At 45.5% G+C, this 21,724-nt stretch overlaps 1 protein-coding gene across 3 annotated transcripts; it reads right to left on the bottom strand.

Annotated features, from left to right (window-relative positions):
* Positions 1–11,390: 11,390 nt before the first annotated feature.
* On the bottom strand, positions 11,391–20,936 carry PEX19 (peroxisomal biogenesis factor 19). 3 transcript variants are annotated; one of them, XM_081026113.1, is made up of 8 exons: positions 20,840–20,936; positions 19,304–19,413; positions 18,722–18,887; positions 18,201–18,286; positions 17,821–17,982; positions 16,847–17,023; positions 16,568–16,612; positions 11,391–14,278 (listed from the first exon to the last, which is right to left on the bottom strand). In XM_081026113.1, the coding sequence occupies exons 1-8, from the start codon at positions 20,907–20,909 to the stop codon at positions 14,165–14,167; spliced, it is 930 nt and encodes a 309-aa protein (XP_080882239.1). In that variant the 5' UTR covers positions 20,910–20,936; the 3' UTR covers positions 11,391–14,164. The 3 variants fall into 3 exon arrangements, with proteins under 3 accessions (XP_080882239.1, XP_080882241.1, XP_080882240.1); XM_081026115.1 differs by lacking the exon at positions 11,391–14,278 and adding an exon at positions 14,379–14,547; XM_081026114.1 differs by lacking the exon at positions 11,391–14,278 and adding an exon at positions 14,379–16,402.
* Between the last annotated feature and the right edge of the window lie 788 nt (positions 20,937–21,724).

The following is a 21,724-nucleotide window of genomic DNA, read 5'->3' on the forward strand; positions in this document are numbered from 1 at the left end:
AATGAAAACCTGGCCGTGTTTTTAGAACGCCTCTATGATGCTTATAGACAGTACACCCCTTTGGACCCCCTAGCAGAGGAGAATCAGTCAGCCGTAATTATGTCCTTTATAAACCAGGCTGCCCCAGATATTAGGATGAAGTTGTATAAGCAGGAGGGACTGGGAGAGATGACCATTCGGGATTTAATGAAAGTAGTGAAGAGAGTTTTCAACACTCGAGAGACTCCTGAAGAAAGAGAGGAAAGACAGAGAGCATCAGAGTAGGAAAAAAGGAGGCAGCAGAAGGAGATGGCCAAGATCTTGCTGGCAGGCGTGCAGGGCACAGCCAGGGCGGGACCGAGTCCAGCCGGACCAGCCCGACCTCGGAGACCGCGGTCCAGACTGGATAGGGGACAGTGTGCAAACTGCAAAGAATATGGACATTGGAAGAGGGAGTGCCCCAAGCGCGAGGGCCAGACCGGGCAGGACGCTCGGGTTCTGCTGGCGGGAATGGACAGTGACTAGGGGGGACGGGACTTGGATCCCCTCCCCGAGTCTTGGGTAACTGTGTATGTGGAGGGGGAGCCGGTGGGGCAAACTGCAAAGAATATGGACATTGGAAGAGGGAGTGCCCCAAGAGCCAGGGCCAGACCGGGCAGGACGCTCGGGTTCTGCTGGCGGGAATGGACAGTGACTAGGGGGGACGGGACTTGGATCCCCTCCCTGAGTCTTGGGTAACTGTGTATGTGGAGGGGGAGCCGGTGGGATTCATGGTGGACACAGGAGCCCAGTACTCAGTTTTGAACAAGCCTACGGAGCCCTTATCTCAGAAAACCAGTTTGGTGCAGGGAGCGACTGGGTCCAAGGCTTATCGGTGGACCAGTGGTCGCCAGGTGGACTTAGGCCGCCACCAAGTGACCCACTCCTTCCTGGTTATCCCTGAGTGCCCCGCCCCTTTCTTGGGCGCAATCTCCTGACTAAGATCAGGGCCCAGATCCACTTTAAGCCAGATGTCATTAAGGTAATGGATGGCTAGGGACAGCCTCTCCATGTTTTAACCCTGTCTCTTGCGGATGAACATCGCCTGTTCACCCTGCAGGACAACACCTACAACCCTCCCTCTGCAGAGTGGCCTCGTGACATGGATTATTGGCTTAGAACGTACACTCAGGCATGGGCGGAGATGGTGGGTGTGGGTCCGGCGGCCCGCTGAGCACCAGTGGTGGTCAAACTCAAAGTCTCAGCCCAGCCTATCCGGGTCCGCCAGTACCTCATGTCCACCGAGGCGCGGAAAGGGATTGCCCCACACATCAACCGCCTACTGGAAGCTGGGATACTGAAACCCTGCCACTCTGCCTGGAACACCCCACTTCTCCCCATTAAGAAACCAGGGGGAAAGATTATAGACCAGTCCAGGACTTGAGGGAAGTGAATAAGAGGGTCGAAGACATCCACGCCATCGTCCCCAACCCTTATACCTTGCTAAGTCGCTTGCCCCCTTCACAAGTTCGATATACCACCCTAGACCTAAAGGATGCATTTTTTAGCATAGCCCTGGCACCCAGCAGACAACACATTTTTGCCTTCGAATGGCATGATGGCAATACAGGAACCCCCGGGCAGTTGACCTGGACTAGACTACCACAAGGCTTCAAAACCTCTCCTACTCTGTTTAATGAAGCCCTGAATCAGGATTTGGACTCGTTTCGCCATGATGAGATGACTCACTTCTGGCGGCCCCCTTCGAAGCTGAATGCCGACAGGCCACTGGAGACCTCCGGGAGCTGGGGCAGTTGGACTATCGGGCCAGTGCAAAGAAGGCTCAAATATGCAGGCAAACAGTCACCTACCTGGGATATAAGCTGAAAGGAGGAACCACATGGCTGACAGAGGCCATGAAAGAGACTATTCTTAGACTTCCAGTCCCGACCTCAGCCCGAGAAGTCCGTGAGTTTTTAGGGACGGCAGGCTACTGCCGGCTGTGGATTCTGGGGTATGCTGAGCTAGCGAAGCCTCTGTACGAGGCAACCAAGGATAAAGCCCCCTGGGCCTGGGGGCCGGATCAACAGAAGGCCTTTGACGAACTCAAGGCCGCTCTCTTGAGAGCCCCAGCCCTGGCATTGCCAGACCCCCTGAAGCCCTTCACTCTCTTTGTTGATGAGAGGAAGGGAATAGTGAAAGGGGTGCTGATGCAGCGCCTGGGGCCATGGAAACATCCGGTTGCCTATTTATCCAAGAGGCTAGATCCAGTTGCAGCAGGATGGCCCCATTGCCTAAGGATCATTGCAGCAGTAGCCCTAATAGTGAAGGATGCAGATAAACTCACCTTCGGGCAACATCTGAAGGTGGTGACCCCCCATGCGATCGAGGGGGTCCTGAAGTATCCCCCTGGTAGGTGGATGACCAATGCCCGCCTAACCCATTACCAAGGACTCCTGCTAGATGCACCCCGGATCATCTTCGCCGAACCTATCGCTCTGAATCAAGCCACCCTGCTGCCGACCCCGGATCTGGAAGCCACCCTTTATGATTGCCAGGAGATCATGGCAGAAGTCACCCAGGTGCGCCCCGACCTCCAGGACGCCACACTACCCAACAGTGAGTTGGTATGGTACACTGATGGAAGCAGCTTCATTATGGACGGGGTGCGGAGGGCGGGTGCGGCGGTGGTAGACCAGAGTGGGAGCATCCTTTGGAGCGCCCTGCTTCCCCCGGAGACCTCCTCCCGGAAGGCCGAACTGATCGCACAGGCGGAGGCGCTAGAACGGGCCGAGTTGAGACGAGTGACTGTCTGTACCGATAGCCGCTACACTTTCAGCACTGTCCATGTGCACGGTGCTATCTACCAGGAGAGGGGCTTTGTTACAGCGGAAGGAAAGGTTCTGCGCAATCTCCCAGAGGTACAGAGACTGCTGGCGGCCGTGCAAAAGCCCCGGACAGTTGCAATTGTCCACGTCCCTGGGCACCAGTCTGCCCAGACCCCGGAGGCTGAAGGAAACCGGCGGGCGGATAAAGCTGCCAAGACAGAGATGCAACAGTAGCTTCATCAGCTTTGGCACTCACCCTGCCCGCACCGAGCTCCCGCGCCTGCCCCCGCGACCTGACTACACTCCGGAGGACCTGCAGTGGATTTGGAACCACCACTGACCAGAGCCTGATCAGCATGGGTGGTGTCGGGATGCAGAGGGAAGATTGATACTGCCGGCAAAACTAGGATTGTTTCTCCTTTCCAACCTGCACCAAGCCACCCACTTAGGAAAAAAGAAGTTGCTGACGATTCTCGAGTCTGCCCGCCTCCGGTTCCCCCGACAAACAGCTCAGATCCAGGAGATCGTGGATCAGTGCGTTGGGTGCCAGGCTATGAAACTCAGTAGGAAGGGACCCCTACATACAGGTACAAGGGTACGGGGGAGAGCGCCGGGACGGAGTTGGGAGGTGGATTTTACTGAGGTAAAGCCTGGGAGGTATGGGTATAAGTACTTGCTAGTAATGGTTGACACGTTTTCAGGCTGGGTGGAAGCCTTCCCCACGAAACGGGAGACAGCCCAGGTTGTTGCTAAGGCGTTGCTAGAGGAAATTATTCCCCGATATGGGATCCCCGAGGTTTTGGGTTCTGATAACGGCGCAGCTTTCATCCGTAAAGTCCTACAGGGACTGGCCCGAGCAATGGGGACCAATTGGAAGTTACATTGTGAATATAATCCCCAGAGCTCAGGGCAGGTAGAGAGAATGAATTGGACCCTAAAGGAGACTTTGTCTAAATTGGCCATCGAGACTGGCGGGGACTGGGTGACCCTCTTACCCTATGCCATCTTCCGGGTTCGGAACTCACCATATGTACATGGATTGACACCCTTTGAAATTCTGTATGGGGCACCACCCCCCATTATTGTTTGTACTCTACCAGATCATGACCCCAATGTGGCCCAAAATTATCTGGCCAGTTTGAGGGCCCTGCAGGAGGTCCAGTATGAGATATGGCCCCTAGTGCGTTCCCTGTATGAGACCAAGGACGCACCAGACCCGGAACATGGCATCGTTCCAGGGGATTGGGTATGGGTGAGGAGACACAGGTCCAGGACCCTGGAAGAAAGGTGGAAAGGTCCTTATATGGTTCTTCTGGTTACTCCCACTGCCTTAAAGGTTGACAGCATCGGGCCTTGGGTCCATCACTCTCACGTGCGCCAAGATGCTGTTCAACATCTGGATAAGGAGCTGCACGGGGACCATAACATTTGGGGGCTCGGAGACCAATGCCCATCGACCTTATAAACAGACATGGATTCTGACCGGTGGAGAGACTGGTGCAACTCTCAGCGAAACCACCCACATGGCCCCACTGTCCACGGGGAGGCCAGACCTATACTTCTGCTTCAGAGATATCAACCCTGAATACAGGTCCACGGCACCCAATTTAGCCGGTAGCTATGGATTTTATGCCTGTCCGGAACATTCTAAGGGCCGACATTGTGGGGGATCCAATATTCTTTCTGTAAAAAATGGGACTGTGTCACCTCTAATGACTGAGATTAGAAATGGTCGGTATCACGACCTAACTCCCTCAAATTTGCCTTTGTTAACAAGGGGAACTGTATATCGCGTTAGGAAAAGAGTGCTGCTTTTATGCTGACCATACTAGTATAGTAAAAGAATCCATAACAAAGGTGAGAGAAGGGTTAACCAAGAGAAAACGGGAGAGGGAAGCTCAGGAGAACTGGTTTGAGGCTTGGTTTAATAGGTCCCCCTGGTTCACCACCCTAGTTTCTACCTTGGTTGGCCCGTTTGTTTTGCTTGTGCTTATTTTAACCTTTGGCCCTTGCATTTTAAACAAGCTTATTAATTTTGTGAAAGATCGTATTAATACCATCCAGCTCATGGTCCTAAGACAATAGTATGAGAGATTGCCTGCCCCTGAGGGCCTCTACGATCGGCCTGCATGAGCAAGATTCCTCATTATAAACAACAAAAGGGGGGGAAATGTAAGAGTAGGTTAGCATAAGAAAGGAAGCCATTTTCTGGATGACCTTAACAGGGTGTGGACCAGATGTCCTGTTTGAAAAGAGCTTATCTTGTTAACTGCCGACTGGGTGGGGTACAAGCCAGCTTATCTTGTCAAATCCCCAGAATGTGGTACAAGCCCATGATATGTATACTCTTTGAAGCTATGGAAAATTACTGGATGCTTTAAAAATGCTATATAAACCCTTGGCTTTGAGTGCTCGAGGTCCTTGTTGAAACCCGCTGCGTCGGGCAGATACTCGGACCCCAGCTAGCTGGAAATAAACCTCGCTGTGTGACTTGCATTGTCGCGTGTGTCCTATGTCCAATTGAGGGGTGTTCAATTCTAGACCTTAACACCTACACCCCATCCTCCTATATCCTCTTACTCTGCATTATTTTTTTCATAACATTTTTTAGCTGTAACATTTAACCTGCAATTATGTATTTTTTAATCTAACTATACTATTAGATATAAACACTATGAGAGCAGGGTCTTTCTTTTTTATCTTTGTAACCCCAACACGTAAAAGAGTGCCAAAGCACAAAATAGCTACCTAATGCCCTACCATTTCTATTCATTCATTCATTCCACCAACAACTATTGATTCCATCAACAAGTACTAAATCTGAGGTCCTGTTCTAGGTGCTGGAACTGCAGGAGTGAATAAAACAAACCAAGATTCCTGCATTCACAGAACTTATATTTATTAGTGCAGGAGTTGGGAGTGTAGGGGGAGAAGAGGGACACACAAACAAATTAAGAGTACTATAAAGGAAAAGAAAGCAGGCTATGCTCTTTTAAGTAGTGGGTTCAGGGAAGCCCCTCTGCTGAGATGACATTTGAATAGAGATCTGGAGTAAGCCATACACACTGGGGAAATAACCTTCCAGGCAGAGGGAACAGCAAGGTATAAAAACCTGAACTGTGTGTTTGGTGTAGTCAAAGAACAGCAAGGAAGGCAAAAGAGCATGTAGGAAATTAGTTTGGAGAAACAAGATGGGGGCCAGATGACTTACAGACTCATAGACCAAGGAGAAGACTTTGGATTTTACCCGAAGAGTGCTAGGCAGCCATAAGGTTTTGCATAAAAGAGTGCTAGGCAGCCATAAGGTTTTGCATAAAAGAGTGATATGATCTGATTTTATCAATGAAGAAATTTACTTTGGTTGATTGAGAACTGCCTGCAGGGAGGCAAAATAGAAGCTGAAAGACCAGTTAGGAAGCCATGCTGCGGTGTAAGTGGTAGGAAGTTGTTGGATTCAGGATATAATTTAAAGGTGGCAGAGGTGATTTGCTAATAGATTTGAATATAGGGTGAAAGGTAAAAAGTCAGGATTTCTTTCCTTTTGCATTTGAGGTTGTAATGATCATTACGCTTTTTAGATATTCAATCCCACTGATTTCTAAGACACTGTATTCCATAGTTCTATTTATATCTTTGACCATTTATTTCATGAGTTTCTCTTCCCCTTCATTCCACATGCTCTTCCAAAGTGATCTTATCCATTCTCAGATTAAACTACCACATAATGATTCCCAAGTTTTTATCTCCAACCCAGGCTTCTCCTTCATGCTTTAGACTCACATACTTGACAGCCAGTGGCACTTTTTTAAGAAAAGCTTTATTGAGATGACATTCACACACTGTACAAAATTCACCCATTTAAAGTGTACAATGGCTTTTAGTACATTCACAGATATGTGCAACCATCATCAATTTTACCATTATCATCACCTCAGAAAGAAACCCAATACCCTTCAGTTATCACCCCATCTTTCCACCCTCGCCAGCCCTAAGAAACCATTAATCTATTTTGTCTCTGTAGAGTTCCCTATTCTGGACTTTTGTATGAGTGGAATCATATAGTACATGGTTTTTTGTAACTGGTTTCTTTCACTTAATATGTTTTCAAGGTTTGTCCATGTTGTAGCATGTATCAGTACTTCATTCCATTTTATAACCAAATATTCCATTATATGGCTGTACCACATTTTGTTTGTCCATTTGTTTATGAACACTTGGGTTGTTTCCACCTTTTGGCTATTATGAATAATGCTGCTATGAACATTCATGCGCAAGTTTCTGCGTGGACATGTTCCATTTCATTTCTCTTGAGTACATATACCTGGGAGTGGAATTTCTGGGCCATATGATTAACTCTGTATTTAATCATTCGAGGAACTGACAGTTTTTCAAAGTAGTTATATCTTATTCACACCAGCAATATATAAGGGTTCCAGTTCTCCTCATCCTTGCTAATACTTGATATCTGACTTTTTGATTCTAGACATCCTAGTGTGTCTGAAGTGGTATCTCATTATGGTTTTGATTTGCACTTCCCTGATGGCTAATGATATCAACCATCTTTTCATGTTTATTTAACATTTGTGTCTTCTTGGAGAAATGTCTGTCAGATCTTTTGCTTATTTTTATGTTGGGTTGTCTTTTTGAGTTGTAAGAATTCTTTATATATTCTAGATACAAGTAACTTATCAGATACATGATTTGCAAACATTTTCTCCCATCTGTAATTTCTTTTCACCTTTTTGATGGTGTTTTTTAAAAATTCTGATTAGGTCTAATTTATGTTTTTTCTTTTGTTGCTCATTCTTTTGGTGTCACATTTAAGAATACTCAGCCAAATCCAAGGTTTTACCCCTGTGTCTTCTTGTAAGATCCTTATTGTTTTATTACTTTTAGGTCTTTGGTCTATTTTGAATTAATTTTTGTATATGGCACAAGGTAAGGGTTAAACTCATTCTGCATGTGGCTATCCAGTTGTTCCAGAACCATTTGTTGAAAAGACTATTCTTTCCCCATTGGATGGTTTTGGCACCCTTGTCAAAAATCAGTTAACCATAGATGTATGGGTTTATTCCTGGACTCTTTACTCCATTGGTATCTGTCTTTCCTTGTGCCAATACCACTTTTTTTTTTTTTAATTGGGGAAGGGGAACAGGCCGTTATTGGGGAACAGTGTGTACTTCCAGGACTTTTTCCAAGTCAAGTTGTTGTCCTTTCAATCTTAGTTGTGGAGGGTGAAGCTCAGCTCCAGGTCCCATTGTTAGTTGAAGGGGGCACAGCCCACCATCCCCTATGGGAGTCAAACAGGCAACCTTGTAGTTGAGAGGACAGGCTCCAACCAACTGAGTCATCTGGGAGCTCAGGGGCAGCTCAGCTCAAGGTGCTGTGTTCAATCTTTGTTGCAGGGGGCGGAGCCCACCATCCCTTGTGGGAGTCCCCACTGGCCCATGTGGGAATCGAACCGGCAGCCTTTGGCGTTAGGAGTACGGAACTCCAACTGCCTGAGCCACCGGGTCGGCCCCCACTCTGTTTTGATTACCATTGCTTTGTAGTAAGTTTTGAAATTGGGAAGTGTGAGACTTCCTTTTTATTCCTTTTTCAGGATTGTTTTCTTATTCTGAGTCCATTGTGATTTCATATGAATTTTAGAATTAGCTAGTCAATTTCCACAAAGAAGTCAGCTGGGATTCTGATAAAGATGGCATTGAATCTGTAGTATTTGGGGGAGTATTCCACTTTAACAGTATTAAGTCTTCTGCCCCATGAACAGATGTTTTTTTCATTTATTTAGATCTTCCTTCTTTCAACAGATTTTTGTAGTTTTAACAGTATAATTTTACACATCTTTGTTAAAATTACTTCTAAGTATTCCCTTTTTTCCTAAGTATTCTTTCTGATGCTATTGCTGTTTTCTTAATTTCATTTTTGGATTGTTCCCTGCAAATGTATAGAAATACAATTGATTTTTGTATATTAATCTTATGTCCTGCAACCTGCTGAACGCCTTAGTTCTTAGTATTTTTAGGGAACTCTAAGATTTCCTATATACAAGATCATGCCATCTGCCAAGGTTTATTTCTTCCTTTCCAATCTCAATGGCTTTTCTTTTTCTTGCCTCATTGCCCTGCCAGAACTTCCAGCACAATGCTGACTAGAAGTGGAGAGAACTGATATCTTTATGTTGTTCCTGATCTTAGGGGAGAAAGCATCCAGTCTTTCACTATTATGATGTTAGCTGTAGGTATTTTGTAGATGCACTTTATTAGGTTGATATTCCCTTCTATTCCAGCCAATGGCACTTCAACATTACCAAACTGAACTTACTTTTGCTCTACCTTCTGTCAAATTCAAACTGCTCCTATTCTTCTCTTAGTTGACACCACTGTTCTCTTGTCTTAGGTTGGATTCCCTAAAGGCAGAGTCTGAGAAAAGGATTCTGTGCAAGTGGTTTATTGAGGGAGTGCTCTCAAGTAAAATCTGTCCTGTAGTGAGAAAAGCAAGACAGGATAGGGGGAAAAGTCTGTCAAAGATAGGGGTAAGCTGATTAGTTTAGCCTCCACTGGGAACTTTTGGCAGATAAGTGGTAAATCTGTCCCACCTTGAGGAAAGGGGAAAGGACTTTTGTACCCTAGTATCATTTGCTGATAACTGCCTATCATCACTGATAATGCAATCACTATCATAATCCCCACTGACTTATTTGCAGAAATTGACATCATACCATTGGCTGCGGTGCTGTCCCCGGGAGGGCATAACCTTCCAGAACTTTCCAGAAGTGGCTCCTGTTTGCACAGAGGGCAGTTCTCACAAGGATGCAGCTGTGAGCTATTAGCCGCTATAATTCCTGGTAAAGGGGATCTAAACAGTGTACCAGCAATGTCTACTACAGTCTACCTCTAGCATCGTTCAGATCCATTTGCTTTGTACATTAAGTTTATTCTATCCGGGCAGTTTCTCCAGCATTCTGGCTAGTCGCAATTTCTGGGGAGACTTCCAAGAGGAGGTTCTGAGCCCCTGAAGATACCTTTTCGGACCATAATTGTTTAGTCATTTATAGTTAAAACTGAGTATAGGACCAAGAAATACCCTAGGGATCACATATGTATCACTTTCTGCGTCCATAATGTAGCCGCAGTCCTATCTCCTCATAACGAACAGTCAATTATCCCAGACAGTAGAGTAACTTCTTTGCCTAATAGTTTGCTGGCATTAGGAGCCTCAAGTGACCAGATGAGAGCCGTATCTTTTAAGTTTATTGAGATTCTTATGTCGTGCCTGGTAGAAGCATCCCCCCTTTGGGAACTAGTACCTCCAGACCCACAGAATTTAAAGTTGCAGGGATGGGAAGCATGAATCCTCAAGTGAATGACTGGGAGTGATGTTGAATAAAGTCACTCTTATTTCCACCCTTGATTTCAGAGCCTATGAATTCTACCTATTGGGGATAAAGCACCCTATTATGATCATGTAGTTTTACTGTATTGCAAAGGACAGCACCCCATCCTTGTTGGCACCACAAATGCACCTTCAAAAGGCCATTCCATTACTCTGCCAGGTCAGAAGCTTTTGAATGGAAAAATATTTGGTAGGAATAGTGGATCACACTGTCATGTGCCCACTGCTGCACCTGCTTTACCATTAAGTGGATCGCCTGTTCCAAGGCATTAGGTATGACCCCATGGCAGTAGAACAAACATCTCTGAGTCCTTGGATGGTAGTACTGGCTGAGGCACTTTAGGCAGGATAAGCAACGCAAAATGTTATCAGTCCTGATCAAACTGTTGCCTTTTTCAGAATGGAAAAGGTTCAGTATCATCAACTTGTCACCAAGTGGCTGGTTGTTGTTCTTCAGCAGTGGTACTCAACTGGGGATCAGCATTGCTTTGTTGCTGACAGGTTTGACATTTAGAAATATTACCAGCGAGGTCAACTTTAGGTAACAGAGGAGTCCATGCTAATAGGCCAACAAATAGCCTCCATCTCTGCCACTGCAGTGATTTATGAGCACAAAGTGCAAGAACTGTGACAGGTAAGGTGGTCCTGAAATCATCCTGTTCATTTGGTTATTATTTAGCACTTTTCGGGTGAATACTTTAATAGGTCCCTCTCTCATAGATCCCCAAATTCTCCACCCCAGACCTTTTTTCCCTCCATTTTCCTATTTTGCTCCTGAACAACTAGCCCACTGTCTGTGTGTTCAGGTATATCCTTGCCTCAGGCCACTTCTCTCCCCAAAATGGATAATCAGGTACACTACCTAAAGTCCTACTCATTGAATTTCCCCTCATTATCTTTCTGGATTTCTCTGGATTAGGCTGTTGTAGTCCATATTTGGCTTGCTCTAACATCAAGCCAACCCATCCACGGACCAGACTTGGATTTTTTCCTCCTCTGTAAAATGGTTGAAGGAATTCTTATGTTCCCATAGGTATGATATGAGAAAGGTGTTAGTGCAACAGACGTAGGTAATATGGAGGCCTGGGGCCCCTTATTCAATTAACTTTCTTGTGCCTGACAAGTTTGCTTGGGCTTCTTCCTCAATGTACAATTTCCATTGTAAGATGGATGCCTATTGAATCCACCCAATCTTTTTTTTTTTTTCTTAACAATAACCCATACCCTTCGGACCAACTATATGTACCCAATCTTATGGGTTGGCAGGCCTGGCAAGAACCAGCTGGTTATATGCATAACTGGTCACAGTCACTTGTTATTTCATGGTCATAAATTGAGTCTTTATCAGGACCTAATAGTATGCCAGGAGATGTTTTTCAAATGGCGAAACCTTCTCTACTGCAGATGACATCACCTTACTACATAAACCTAGATTGTCTGTACTGGAACTCTCCTACTGTGGATTGCCTGAGAATCCATAGAGCATCTTTTCATTCCACATATACTTCTAGTACAATGGAGTTTACCAGGTCGTATGGCCCAAGAAGCAGGGCTGCTTGCATCATAACCTGGACCTGCTGCAGAGGCCTTTCTTACATTCTCATGTACAGAATATGCTGCCTCCAAAACTGGAAGAGGCATTGTGCTTCTTTCTTGGGGTAAAAGACACAAGATACAATAATATATCCTTTACTTTGGAGGGGAAGTCTTGGAATGCTTCAGATTGCTGACTCCTAAAAAACTTAACCAGTGTGGCAAGGCCCTGCATCTTTGCAGAGTTTATCTCCCACCTTCTGGAGTGTGTGTCTCACCAATGAATCCAGAGTACAACAAGTCTTCCAATAACATTTCATTATAATATTGATGAGATGCCAAAGGAGCTTAACTCCTGTTTGCATCAATTAGCCTATGGTAAAATTGGTTTCATTATTCATCATTTTTGCTTAGTCACAAAACCTATCGACATCATTAAATGAGGACTTATTGTATTCACTAGATCAGGAGTCAGCTAACTTTCTGTAAAGGACCAGGTAGTACATATTAACAGTCACATTTCTATACCAGAGGCTATGTTCCTCTGTCTAGTAAAGAAAACACAGGACTGCAGTTGTACTACTACTTGCTTAATTTTGCAGCAGTCCATTGTAGTCAGTCCACCATAGGCCATCCAGTTTTTGCAAGGCCCACAGAGGGAAAAATAAATCAGGATATGATGGAGACCAACACCCCCTCATCCTGTTAAGTTTTTAAGGGTAGAACTAATGTGTCATTTTCCCTAGAATGCATTATTATTTTTTATTTAATGTTGTTTCCCCGAAAATAAGACCTAGCTGGACAATCAATTCTAATGTGTCTTTTAATAATACCGGGTCTTATATTAATTTTTGCTCCAAAAGACACATTAGAGCTGATTGTCCAGCTAGATCCTATTTTCAGGGAAACACGGTACTATCTTGGTAGAGGTAGGGATGCAGTTTCAGGGGCTTCTAATTGGCCTTTCTCCCAACTGCAAAGTATGTCCATTCTATTTAGAAACTGGAAAAATGACCATAAAGTGGGTCTTTGAACCCACTGTGAGACAGATTTGGGCAAGCACTCCATTTATTTACTGACCTCTGTATTTCCCTACTGTAATGGGGGTGGGGATGGCGGGGGGTGGAGAGGGGATGTGCTGTGGTGCTGCTTTGAGTTCCTGGGCATCAGTGTCAAGTCAGACCCCAGTATCCGTTTCCCAACTCAAAAAATCTGGGTATTCTTTCCCTAGTGTGTGGTTAACTAAGTAAATGGCTGTTTCAATTGATAGGCTGAATTTGCGAACTGTCTGAGGCCTAAAAACTGGGCAAGGAGACCTCAGCGTTCTAGTCAACCATTCTCTCGTAATTATATACAAATCAATACCCTCCTTGGCTGCCCATCTATCTGGTCCATAGGACCACCCATGTTCCATTAGCCATCTCCGCTTGGACCATGCTGCCCTTATGGAAATTCACCCATCTTGCTTCTGAGAGTTAAGTGTTGCCATTTGGCCTCAACTCTCCTATGCCAGTTGTCATCCCACCGCTATTAAGGAAACCAACTTTTAAACAATATCCCCTTCTATCAGCCTCCCCCCACAGAGACTGCCACTTCTAAACATCTCAGAGATGCTGATGACTCCTTTGTTAGTGCCTTTCCTTTATAAAATATTTTTCCCAGCTCTTCCTGAGGAACATAATCAGCTGGTGGGTTTCTCAGTATACTCATTCCTGCATGTCCACTTCCTCTAAGCTTTTTGATCATTTCTCGTATCAGTTACTGTGGGCCATCGTTTTTCCCTAGCTCCCAAAAGCCATCTCCAAAGCATATTATAAACACCTCATGGGGACCCTGCCAAGACGATCCAGAGTCACAGGAAAGTGACTATTATCCCTATTATCACAAATTCTGTATGAATTTGATTCTTAATTCATGAAACCATATAAACAAACACAAATTTGTTTTCTAACAAAGAATTTTGGAACAAAGAGGCACCTCCTTTAAAGTTTGAGATCAGCATAAACGCTTCATATACGGCTTTAACTTAAGCTTTGTAACGGTTATTTTTAAGCAGCAGAAAAAGCAGTCTAGAAAAAATGACGTGCTTACAATGATACGTTCTTGCTGAAAAAAAAGTTCACTAGAAGCTAGCATCACCTAGGAGAGACCTATAAAGAAATGTATGTTTGGCTGATGGAGCCCCAGAGAGACTGAGGAGAGCCCCAGAACAGTGCTACTCAAAGGTGGCTCGAACTTGTACTAGTCTATGAACCGTTTTTTTGTTTGTTTTTACCAGTCTGCGATATGACGAGTTAGAAACTGAGAGTTTAGAAACTTTCTAGCATTTTGACATTGCTGTGACATCCAAGTGCATGATCAGTGGACTTATTCTGGTGAATGCGGTCTGCTCAATTTGGGTGTTGTCAAACTTGCAGGGTGGGGAGCATACAGTATGAACTGCACACTTGTCATGGGCAACAGGAACACATATTGGTGTACGAAGAATTGGATATTTGTAAGACAAAACGCTGGTCCTTTACCACAGACAGCTTGAGAAACACTGCTCCATCCTTCCACAAGTCCTAGAATAATTCAAACAGTCTTTGGAACAGAGTAACCGGAGGTCAATTTGTTCATGTTCAATTAAAATCAAAATGAAAATAAACGGCTCGAGAACAAAACTAAAGTGGACTAGGGCATCTATTTAGATTCTTGGAGCAAGCCCTGGCCAACCCAGTGAGAATTTGTAAACGAAAATTGGCAGGACAGTAGGCAAACAATTCAAGAGGCAGGGAGGGCCCTTTTGTTCTTCCCTCCTGCCTCTTTATCCTCATCCAGCTTTCGGTGGGAGCTGTAAGGAGAGAATTTTGGCCATTTAGGTCGAAAACCACCACCAGAAGTTTGTCTATCCTTTCCCTATATCTTGCAGAGTAAAGGAGTCTGATTCAGATCTGCTCTTTCATACTGATAAGGAACAGTAGCTGGATCTTCCCCAAAAGCCTGAGGCCTCAAAAACATTTCCTTCCTTGCCAATACCATAGAACATGTGAAATTTTAAGGGGTGAAAAGCCTTATTCCAGGGGAAAGTGACATGTCAGGAGCTCACAGTGACTCAGATGATAAATGTGAATTTGCTCTGGTAGTTATTATCTGAGAGCTGAACCAAGACAGCTAGCTGGTCTGACCAGAATATCCATCAAGCCAAGGTCCGTAGATCCACTGGCTTCCAGAGGTCAGCTCAAAGAAAAATAATTTAGAAAACATGTTAACAATATATTACTAACATTAATAAAAATAACATGAAATGTTAAAATCAATACAAATGAAAGAGCTTCCAGATTAAAATACTCAGAGGAAATGAGAATAGGACACTGAGTCTCCTTTGCCAAATGAAGTGCAGACTGAGCTGGGGAAAGGGGATGGTGATGGAACCTAGCACTGCAATGTTATGCAGAACTAATCTGCTAACATTATTCATACTGCAGCTTAGAAGAGCTGAGGAAGATGAGAAAGAGACCTGGATGAAAAACAGGCCACACTCCTCACTCAGAATATTTATTAGTCAGAATAAAGAACCCAGGATGCACCTTACCCCTTTCCCAAACTATCTACCTGAATCAAGGGACAGGATTCAAAGGAGAGATGTCTCAAATAAGACAGAATGAAGAACAGTAATTCATTTCCTCAACTTGACACTATAATTGTATGTGTTTGTCAGGGAGAGAGAGCCAGTGAGAGTGGTGGATGGATTAGATGAGGGGGAAACAGGATGGGCCCTGTTTTGTCATAGTTTGGGTTGGAACAAACAGGTATTTTTAAAAGAGGGGAGATAAGAGGAGAAGCAAGGGCAAAGGAAGGTCAAGAGCTGGGTTCACCACAGCATGGTGGAAAGAACCAGGGCAGCAACTTGACTTCTCAGGCTGAAACAGGGAATTGAGGACTCAGCACCTGGAGAGAAGAGAATCCCAGGACCTCTCTTTCAACCCTGCTGTGATTAGATACAAAAATCCTATTATTTAAACTTGCCTGTGGCAAAACAGTGAGGCAGGGAGACTTGAAATGATATCCTACTTCCTTTCCCTTCAGGGAATTCAGAAAGATCTGTCTGAAGGTAAGAGGGCATAGTGACAGACCTATAACTCCAGTCTAGGTTGTTTCTCCCCATTCATTCCAGAAGACCCTGCCCAAAAGAACTATAGAAATACAGAGTCCCAGGACTCTGTCTCTGCTCCCCAGGTCCAAGAGAAGGGAGCAGAGACAAGGCACAAAGACCCTGGGTACAAAGGTGAAAATCAGTGTGGCCAGAGATAACATTACTTTGGGAGACGGAAGAAGATGCATGCCCCAAAAGGGATGTCTTCCTTCACCTGATAGGTAGTCAGGCCTTTCCTAGCAGTAGAAACCACTACTGAAAGGGGTCTAGAAATAGCCTGCAGAACAGGTCTTATGCCTAGAAAGACAGAGAAAAAGCCTCAGGTGGTATGGCACAATCTTGGCTGGGATGACAGAGGGCAGTGGGCAGACCACTCCTGTAGACGGCACTCCTGCCTCAGCTTCTAGTGGTTCTGCTGACTCCAGGTGTTCCCAGATGGCTGGGAATCAGGTAGGAAACGTGTTGTGTTTCACATGATCAGACACTGTTCGCCATTGGCACCTGGTGGGCCCGACAGATTGAGGGCATCTAGGTCAAAGTTGAGGCCAGGAGGCTGGAGAAGAGATGAAGGGACTCAGGTAATTGCTCATATTTCAGGTGGGAGCATCTAAAGGTCCATCCCCAATAGCTACAATTATCACCTGAGGTGGAATCACTAAAGGTTAAAGAATTCTGGAAACTTGGGCACAGATTAAAATCTAGAAGAAGATATACTCACCATCTCCCCAGCCAGCTCTTTTGGAGGATGGCCTAAATCCTGCAGCTGGAAGATAAGGAAAAAGAAACGTAAGACAGAAAAAAATCCCAAAAGACAATATAGCAAAAGAAGAATCTGAGCCATGGTCTCTATGCTTTCTCCTGAGGACTGTGCTATGTGGCCTCTGTTGTGCTCCCTCTTCCACCTGGGTTTGACAGTGTGGCCTCCTTCCCAGATGCCTCCTCCACCAAACACCCAAGCAGAGAGCACCAGCAGGCAAAAAACAGAAGGAGGCCTTACCTGCTGCATAAGATCCAGCACTGTCTCAAAACGAGCTTTCTGAGTGGCCTCACTGTCTGCGGGGGTCTCTGCCTCAAACTGCTCACATATCTTGCCCATGACATTGTGTTGTTTCTGATATTTTTCAAACTGCTCTGGAGGTAGAGATTCCTGGTGACTCTGCAACCATTCTGGATACTAAGGAAAGAGAAAATGAGTGGGGAAGAATTAAGTGAACAGTGGATAAGGAATGGCAATAAAATATGAAGAACAGGAAAGTATGAAAGGGAAGGGTGCACAGAAGAAAAATGCTAAATAAGCTAGTTTAGCACTGACTCCAACCAGATCACCTGGCTATGCTAGCATTTATGGTCACCAGAGGATAGCAAACTTCTTCGATGAAGTGCCAGATAGTAAATATTTTAGGCTTTAAGAGCCACATATAGTCTCTGTAACATTCTTTTGTTTTTGTTTCATTTTACAACCTTTAAAAATGTAAAAACCTTTCTTAGCTTGAGAGTTGTATTTGGTCCACCCAGACCCTGGTCTGCTAACTCATGGTCTACACTATTCCTTTCACACTTAATCACATGTTGCTCTGTGTCACTGAAAAGCTTTTCCTATATTTTATCTCTTTAGTAAAACCATAGCTCTGACAGTAGGGAGCATCATTTAAATTACTCAGTGAAACCTTGGAGAAATAAAGAAAGTTAGAAATGCAAGAAAGGGTTATCAGACAATGAAAGTGTTTGAGAACTAGAAAACAGTTTACAGAAAACTAGAGCTGTAGGATTTCTCCTTCTACCTTAAATATCCTCAGTTTGGTAGCTTTATTCTCTTAGAGACATAACTCCTTTCCAATACTTCCCACTCCAAATGAAGAAAAAAAACAGACAGATTTGAGTACTCAAGTTTCTCTATCTCTGCAGGCTCTAAGCAGACAAATTAGCCCACAAGAAAGCAAGGAAGAAAAGCAGAAATAGAAGTTTACATACCTTTTCTGTGATCTCCCTCAGTGATGGGTACAACACATCCTTGGACAGTAGGTTCTGCATGATACTCTGCATGATGGGGAGGATGTTCCCTTCTCCTTCCCCTTCATCCATGCCCAACCCTTCCATGGCCTTGGTCAACTCCTCTTCTGACATGCCTGAGTTCTAAAAAGGACAGGAGAAAGATAAGCAAGTACATTGCCTTCTTGGGATGCTTACTACCCTTTCAGGTGGGAAAGAACTATTTAAACTTGCCTGTAGCAAAACAGTGAGGCAGAGACAGACTTGAGATGATACCCAAGAAACTCTGTCTTTGAGAATCTGCTGGTGAGGTGTCTAGGAGTAGGCCTCTTGTGGTCCCATACCTGCCCACCCCCCCTCACCTGCAGATCAGTGGCATTTTTGGCTAGTCCACTTAGTGTCTCCTTTAGGCAAGAAGTGAATTCTTGTTGGGAAGTCGCATCACTGCCTAAGACAGATCAAAAGAACCAAGGTCATTTAGGATTTTAACTGTTTGCTTACCTAGGCCGACCTGGTTACCAGCTTGGACATGGAGCATTTACTAGTGAGTCACGATTACTCCAAATCTTTGAATGCTTTATGGTTATCTTTATAGTCATTTTCACAAATCTACATGGACTACATGTCAGTTTGTTCTCCATGACACCTTCGATAACACTGCGACCATTTACATGACCAGGTTTCAATAATCTTTCCTATTACTTTCCACTTATCTCACCCCTTTCATTAAGCAGCGTTCCCATCCTTCCTCCCATCTCCTTGCCCCACCCCATGGAAGTGGTATCATGACTATCAACTTCACTAAGAATTTTGGGGTTTTCAAGCAACGATGACTTATGAAGAGTTTGTTCAGATATTTCCAGTTGTCAGGCACCTCCCTCACCCACTCTCCCAGCAGCCTCTGAGAGCTTTTGGAACTGTTCCACCAGGTGGGGCTCTTCCTCAGCCAACTCCTTCATTGCCTTCTCGAACTCTGCAGTGGCTTGGGAAGCCAGCTCGCTGTCGAACAGTTCCTGGAAAAACTTCTCTTGGGAGGCGAACAGGGCATCCTGCAGGGGAGGAGTGGCCAAAATGCATCTCTTAGTTGGCACTGCACTGCACCTGGTTTCTGACAGAAGCCACAGGTAGAGGCAGTGAGAAATGCAGTGTCTTCGTCCTACTCACTTTCACTGAACATTCTAACGACCTCTCTTAATGAGGACAGCAAGAAGGTATGTGTCAGTATAGAGTGGTATTCCCAAACCAACCATTTAAATCTCCTTTCTTAAGGAATTTCCTTGAGATCTCTAACCTCCACCTCAAGTCAATTCCCTGTTTCACAAGGACTGAGGCCTGCAAGAGCACTCAGCAGTGTGAGGCCAAGGCATCCTCCCCTCACTCCCCTTTGGCCCAATGGGGCCTGCCCCACCTCTGCTCAGAGTTGCATGCCATCCCCTCCCCTCCCTTAAGTGGGTAGAATTTATACTTTGGCAGTGTCTCCTGGCGATCTCTTCTCGGTCCCTGAAGCATCAGGGGCTGTGGTGGTAGGAGGGAGTGCTGGGGAGGGTTTGGCCTTATCGAAATCATCAAGAGCACCTTCAGAGACAAGAGACATGATATGCGTTTTGGGGATGGATGAGGATGAAGGGTTGAGGGGTTTCTGGGTGAAGCATTGAGAGAACAATTTTTCAAACTGCTCATGTTCCTAAATTTTTCTTTTTCTGAGAGTCCCTCTCCTGGCCCTCCCCTCAGTAAGCCTCCCACTTCCCTCCCCATTACTTAATTTATTACGATCTTAAGGAACAGGCATCTCTCTCAGAGCTGGGAGGAGAGGGTTAAAAGAAGTTCTGCAAAGACATCTGCATCTACACAGTGCCTTCCCTGCCACACTCTAATGATTCCCTAGAAATCTCATACAAATATCCAACAGGAGCAGAGAACACAAATGTCCTTAACCCCCTGAACTCACTCTGGATCCCTGAAGGGAATAATGTTTGGCAAGAAAGCAAAAGCCACAAATGTCCCACCCAGCCCCTCATGGATCCTGATACAACTAGAAACTGAGGGACTCCATACTGCACTCCAGGGCAGGGCATTAAACTCTCTTTTCTTATCCTTCAACTTAGCCCTCCCTGGGCAAAGCTCCTAGAGCTAGCTCCCTCTGGCCCTGTCTCTGCAGATAACTAACTGTGAGCCAATTCACACAGAATCACTTGGCACTGTTTCTGAATCACTTTTTCACTGTTTCTGTTGTCCTTCCACCTGCCCACATCTCTGTGACTGGGCAACAGACAAAAACATATTCACCTCTGCCCTGAAAAGCCTGTGTCCTCACTACCTTCTGCTTGCCAGGCCTAGGGGAAGGGCACTGGCTCCACTCCGGGCAAGCAACCAAGAGGAGTGGAGGACAGGGCTCAGGAAGAAAAGAACATCCACCCTCTTTTAGTAGGGTGAACTGTCTTCCCTCGAGACCTTCTCATCCTCAATTTTTCAAAATAATGACAAGGGAGTCGGCTTCAGCTCTGACCTGATGAAAGAACTGAAAAGGGGCCTGGTGAGAGAAAGGTGAAAGGACTGGGAGCAGGAAAGGGTCTTTTGTGTTAAAGATAAGGCAGTGCATAGCAGGGTGAGCTACGGGCTTGTTAAGAGCTAATGTAAGCAATCTGAGTGTCCGGTTCGCTGCCCGCCGAGGACCGAATGAAGTTCGACTTGAAGAACTTACTAAAGTAAGGGAAGCAGCGTTTGGAACCGGATCGTCAAACGCAGTCCCCTGGGTTACTGTTTCCCCTCTGGCAGAGAAATCAACGGTCTGGGCTTTCAGGGGCCCAACGTGAAGGCCCCAGCTCCCGCCGCGGAGGAAGATGAGGGGGACCCAGAAATCGGGATCGCAGTCAGACCCTTCGCACCCGTCCAATCTTTGGACAGCCTTCCCCGCTCCGCCCCAAATATCTCAGGCTCGCTTAACCCCCTGAATGGGTCCTCATACCCGCCCTCCTCGGTTCTTTCCATTATGGACTCTTACTGTCCAGAAGCTCTTCCAATTCCCGGTCCGCTTCGGCGCCGACCGCACAGTCCTCCTCCGCGGCGGCCATCTTGCTACCTCTGACTCGCCGTAGGAGGCGGGACTCCGCGAGGCCCCCGCGCTCCACCCTTTCCGCCTCTGCGACCAATACTGATTTGGGGCAGTACGGAGCCGCCATTTTTAAAGGGACAGGAAACTCGATTTGGGGTGTTTTTTTTCCTTACGCCAGGAATCATTGAACTAACATAGAAACTTACTGTTATCTTTTACTAGGGTTCTTACTGGCCTGGCTTCCTTTCATTCAGTTTCCCTCATTATCCAGAGAAGTAGCTCTTCCATTATTTTTTTCAGTACTTAACTCTTTCTGACATAATATATATGTTTTACTTATATTGCTTAGTCTCCCCTTCCCCGCCCCACCTCTCCCCGCTAGAATTTCAACACCGTGATGGCAAGGATTTTCGTCCTGTGTCTTCAATGCTGTATTCTCAGCTCCTAGGCTAGGGCCTAAAATGTAGTAGGCACTCATTGGCCATTCTTTGTTCTCCCAGACCCTTATGAAACACGTTTCTTTGTGGGACCTAATGGACATCTCTCCTTTCCTATTCTCCATTAGAACCGTTAGACTAAAGGACACAGGGCCAGGATTTGTTACGACTCAATGTTGGTTGAATCAATTCAGGCAGGAAATGAGACTCTGGGACCTTGGACTGAGCAAGAGGGCAATTTGAATGTAGTAGTAATAGACCTGCTTTCCCTGATCCATCTCCTTTTCTCTGTACAGAACGCAATCTCCAATAGAGTGAAGTTGGAGAGGCTCACATAGAGACAACTCTAGACATCCCTTTGCTCCTCTGGGATTGTTCTCCTATTCAGATCTGTCAT

The sequence above is a fragment of the Rhinolophus hipposideros genome (genome assembly GCF_964194185.1).
Source record: "Rhinolophus hipposideros genome assembly, chromosome: 19".
NCBI classification, from domain to species: Eukaryota; Metazoa; Chordata; class Mammalia; order Chiroptera; family Rhinolophidae; genus Rhinolophus; species Rhinolophus hipposideros.

Excerpts from the sequence above, each read along its gene's own strand:
- PEX19 (XM_081026113.1), bottom strand. The coding sequence starts at position 20,909 with ATGGCCGCCGCGGAGGAGGACTGTGCGGTCGGCGCCGAAGCGGACCGG. Across the intron at positions 18,287-18,721 it reads AGAGGCTGCTGGGAGAGTGG|GCAGTGATGCGACTTCCCAA; the intron begins GTGAGGGAGGTG and ends GATCTGTCTTAG. Across the intron at positions 16,613-16,846 it reads TGCTGGATCTTATGCAGCAG|CTGCAGGATTTAGGCCATCC; the intron begins GTAAGGCCTCCT and ends CTTATCTTCCAG.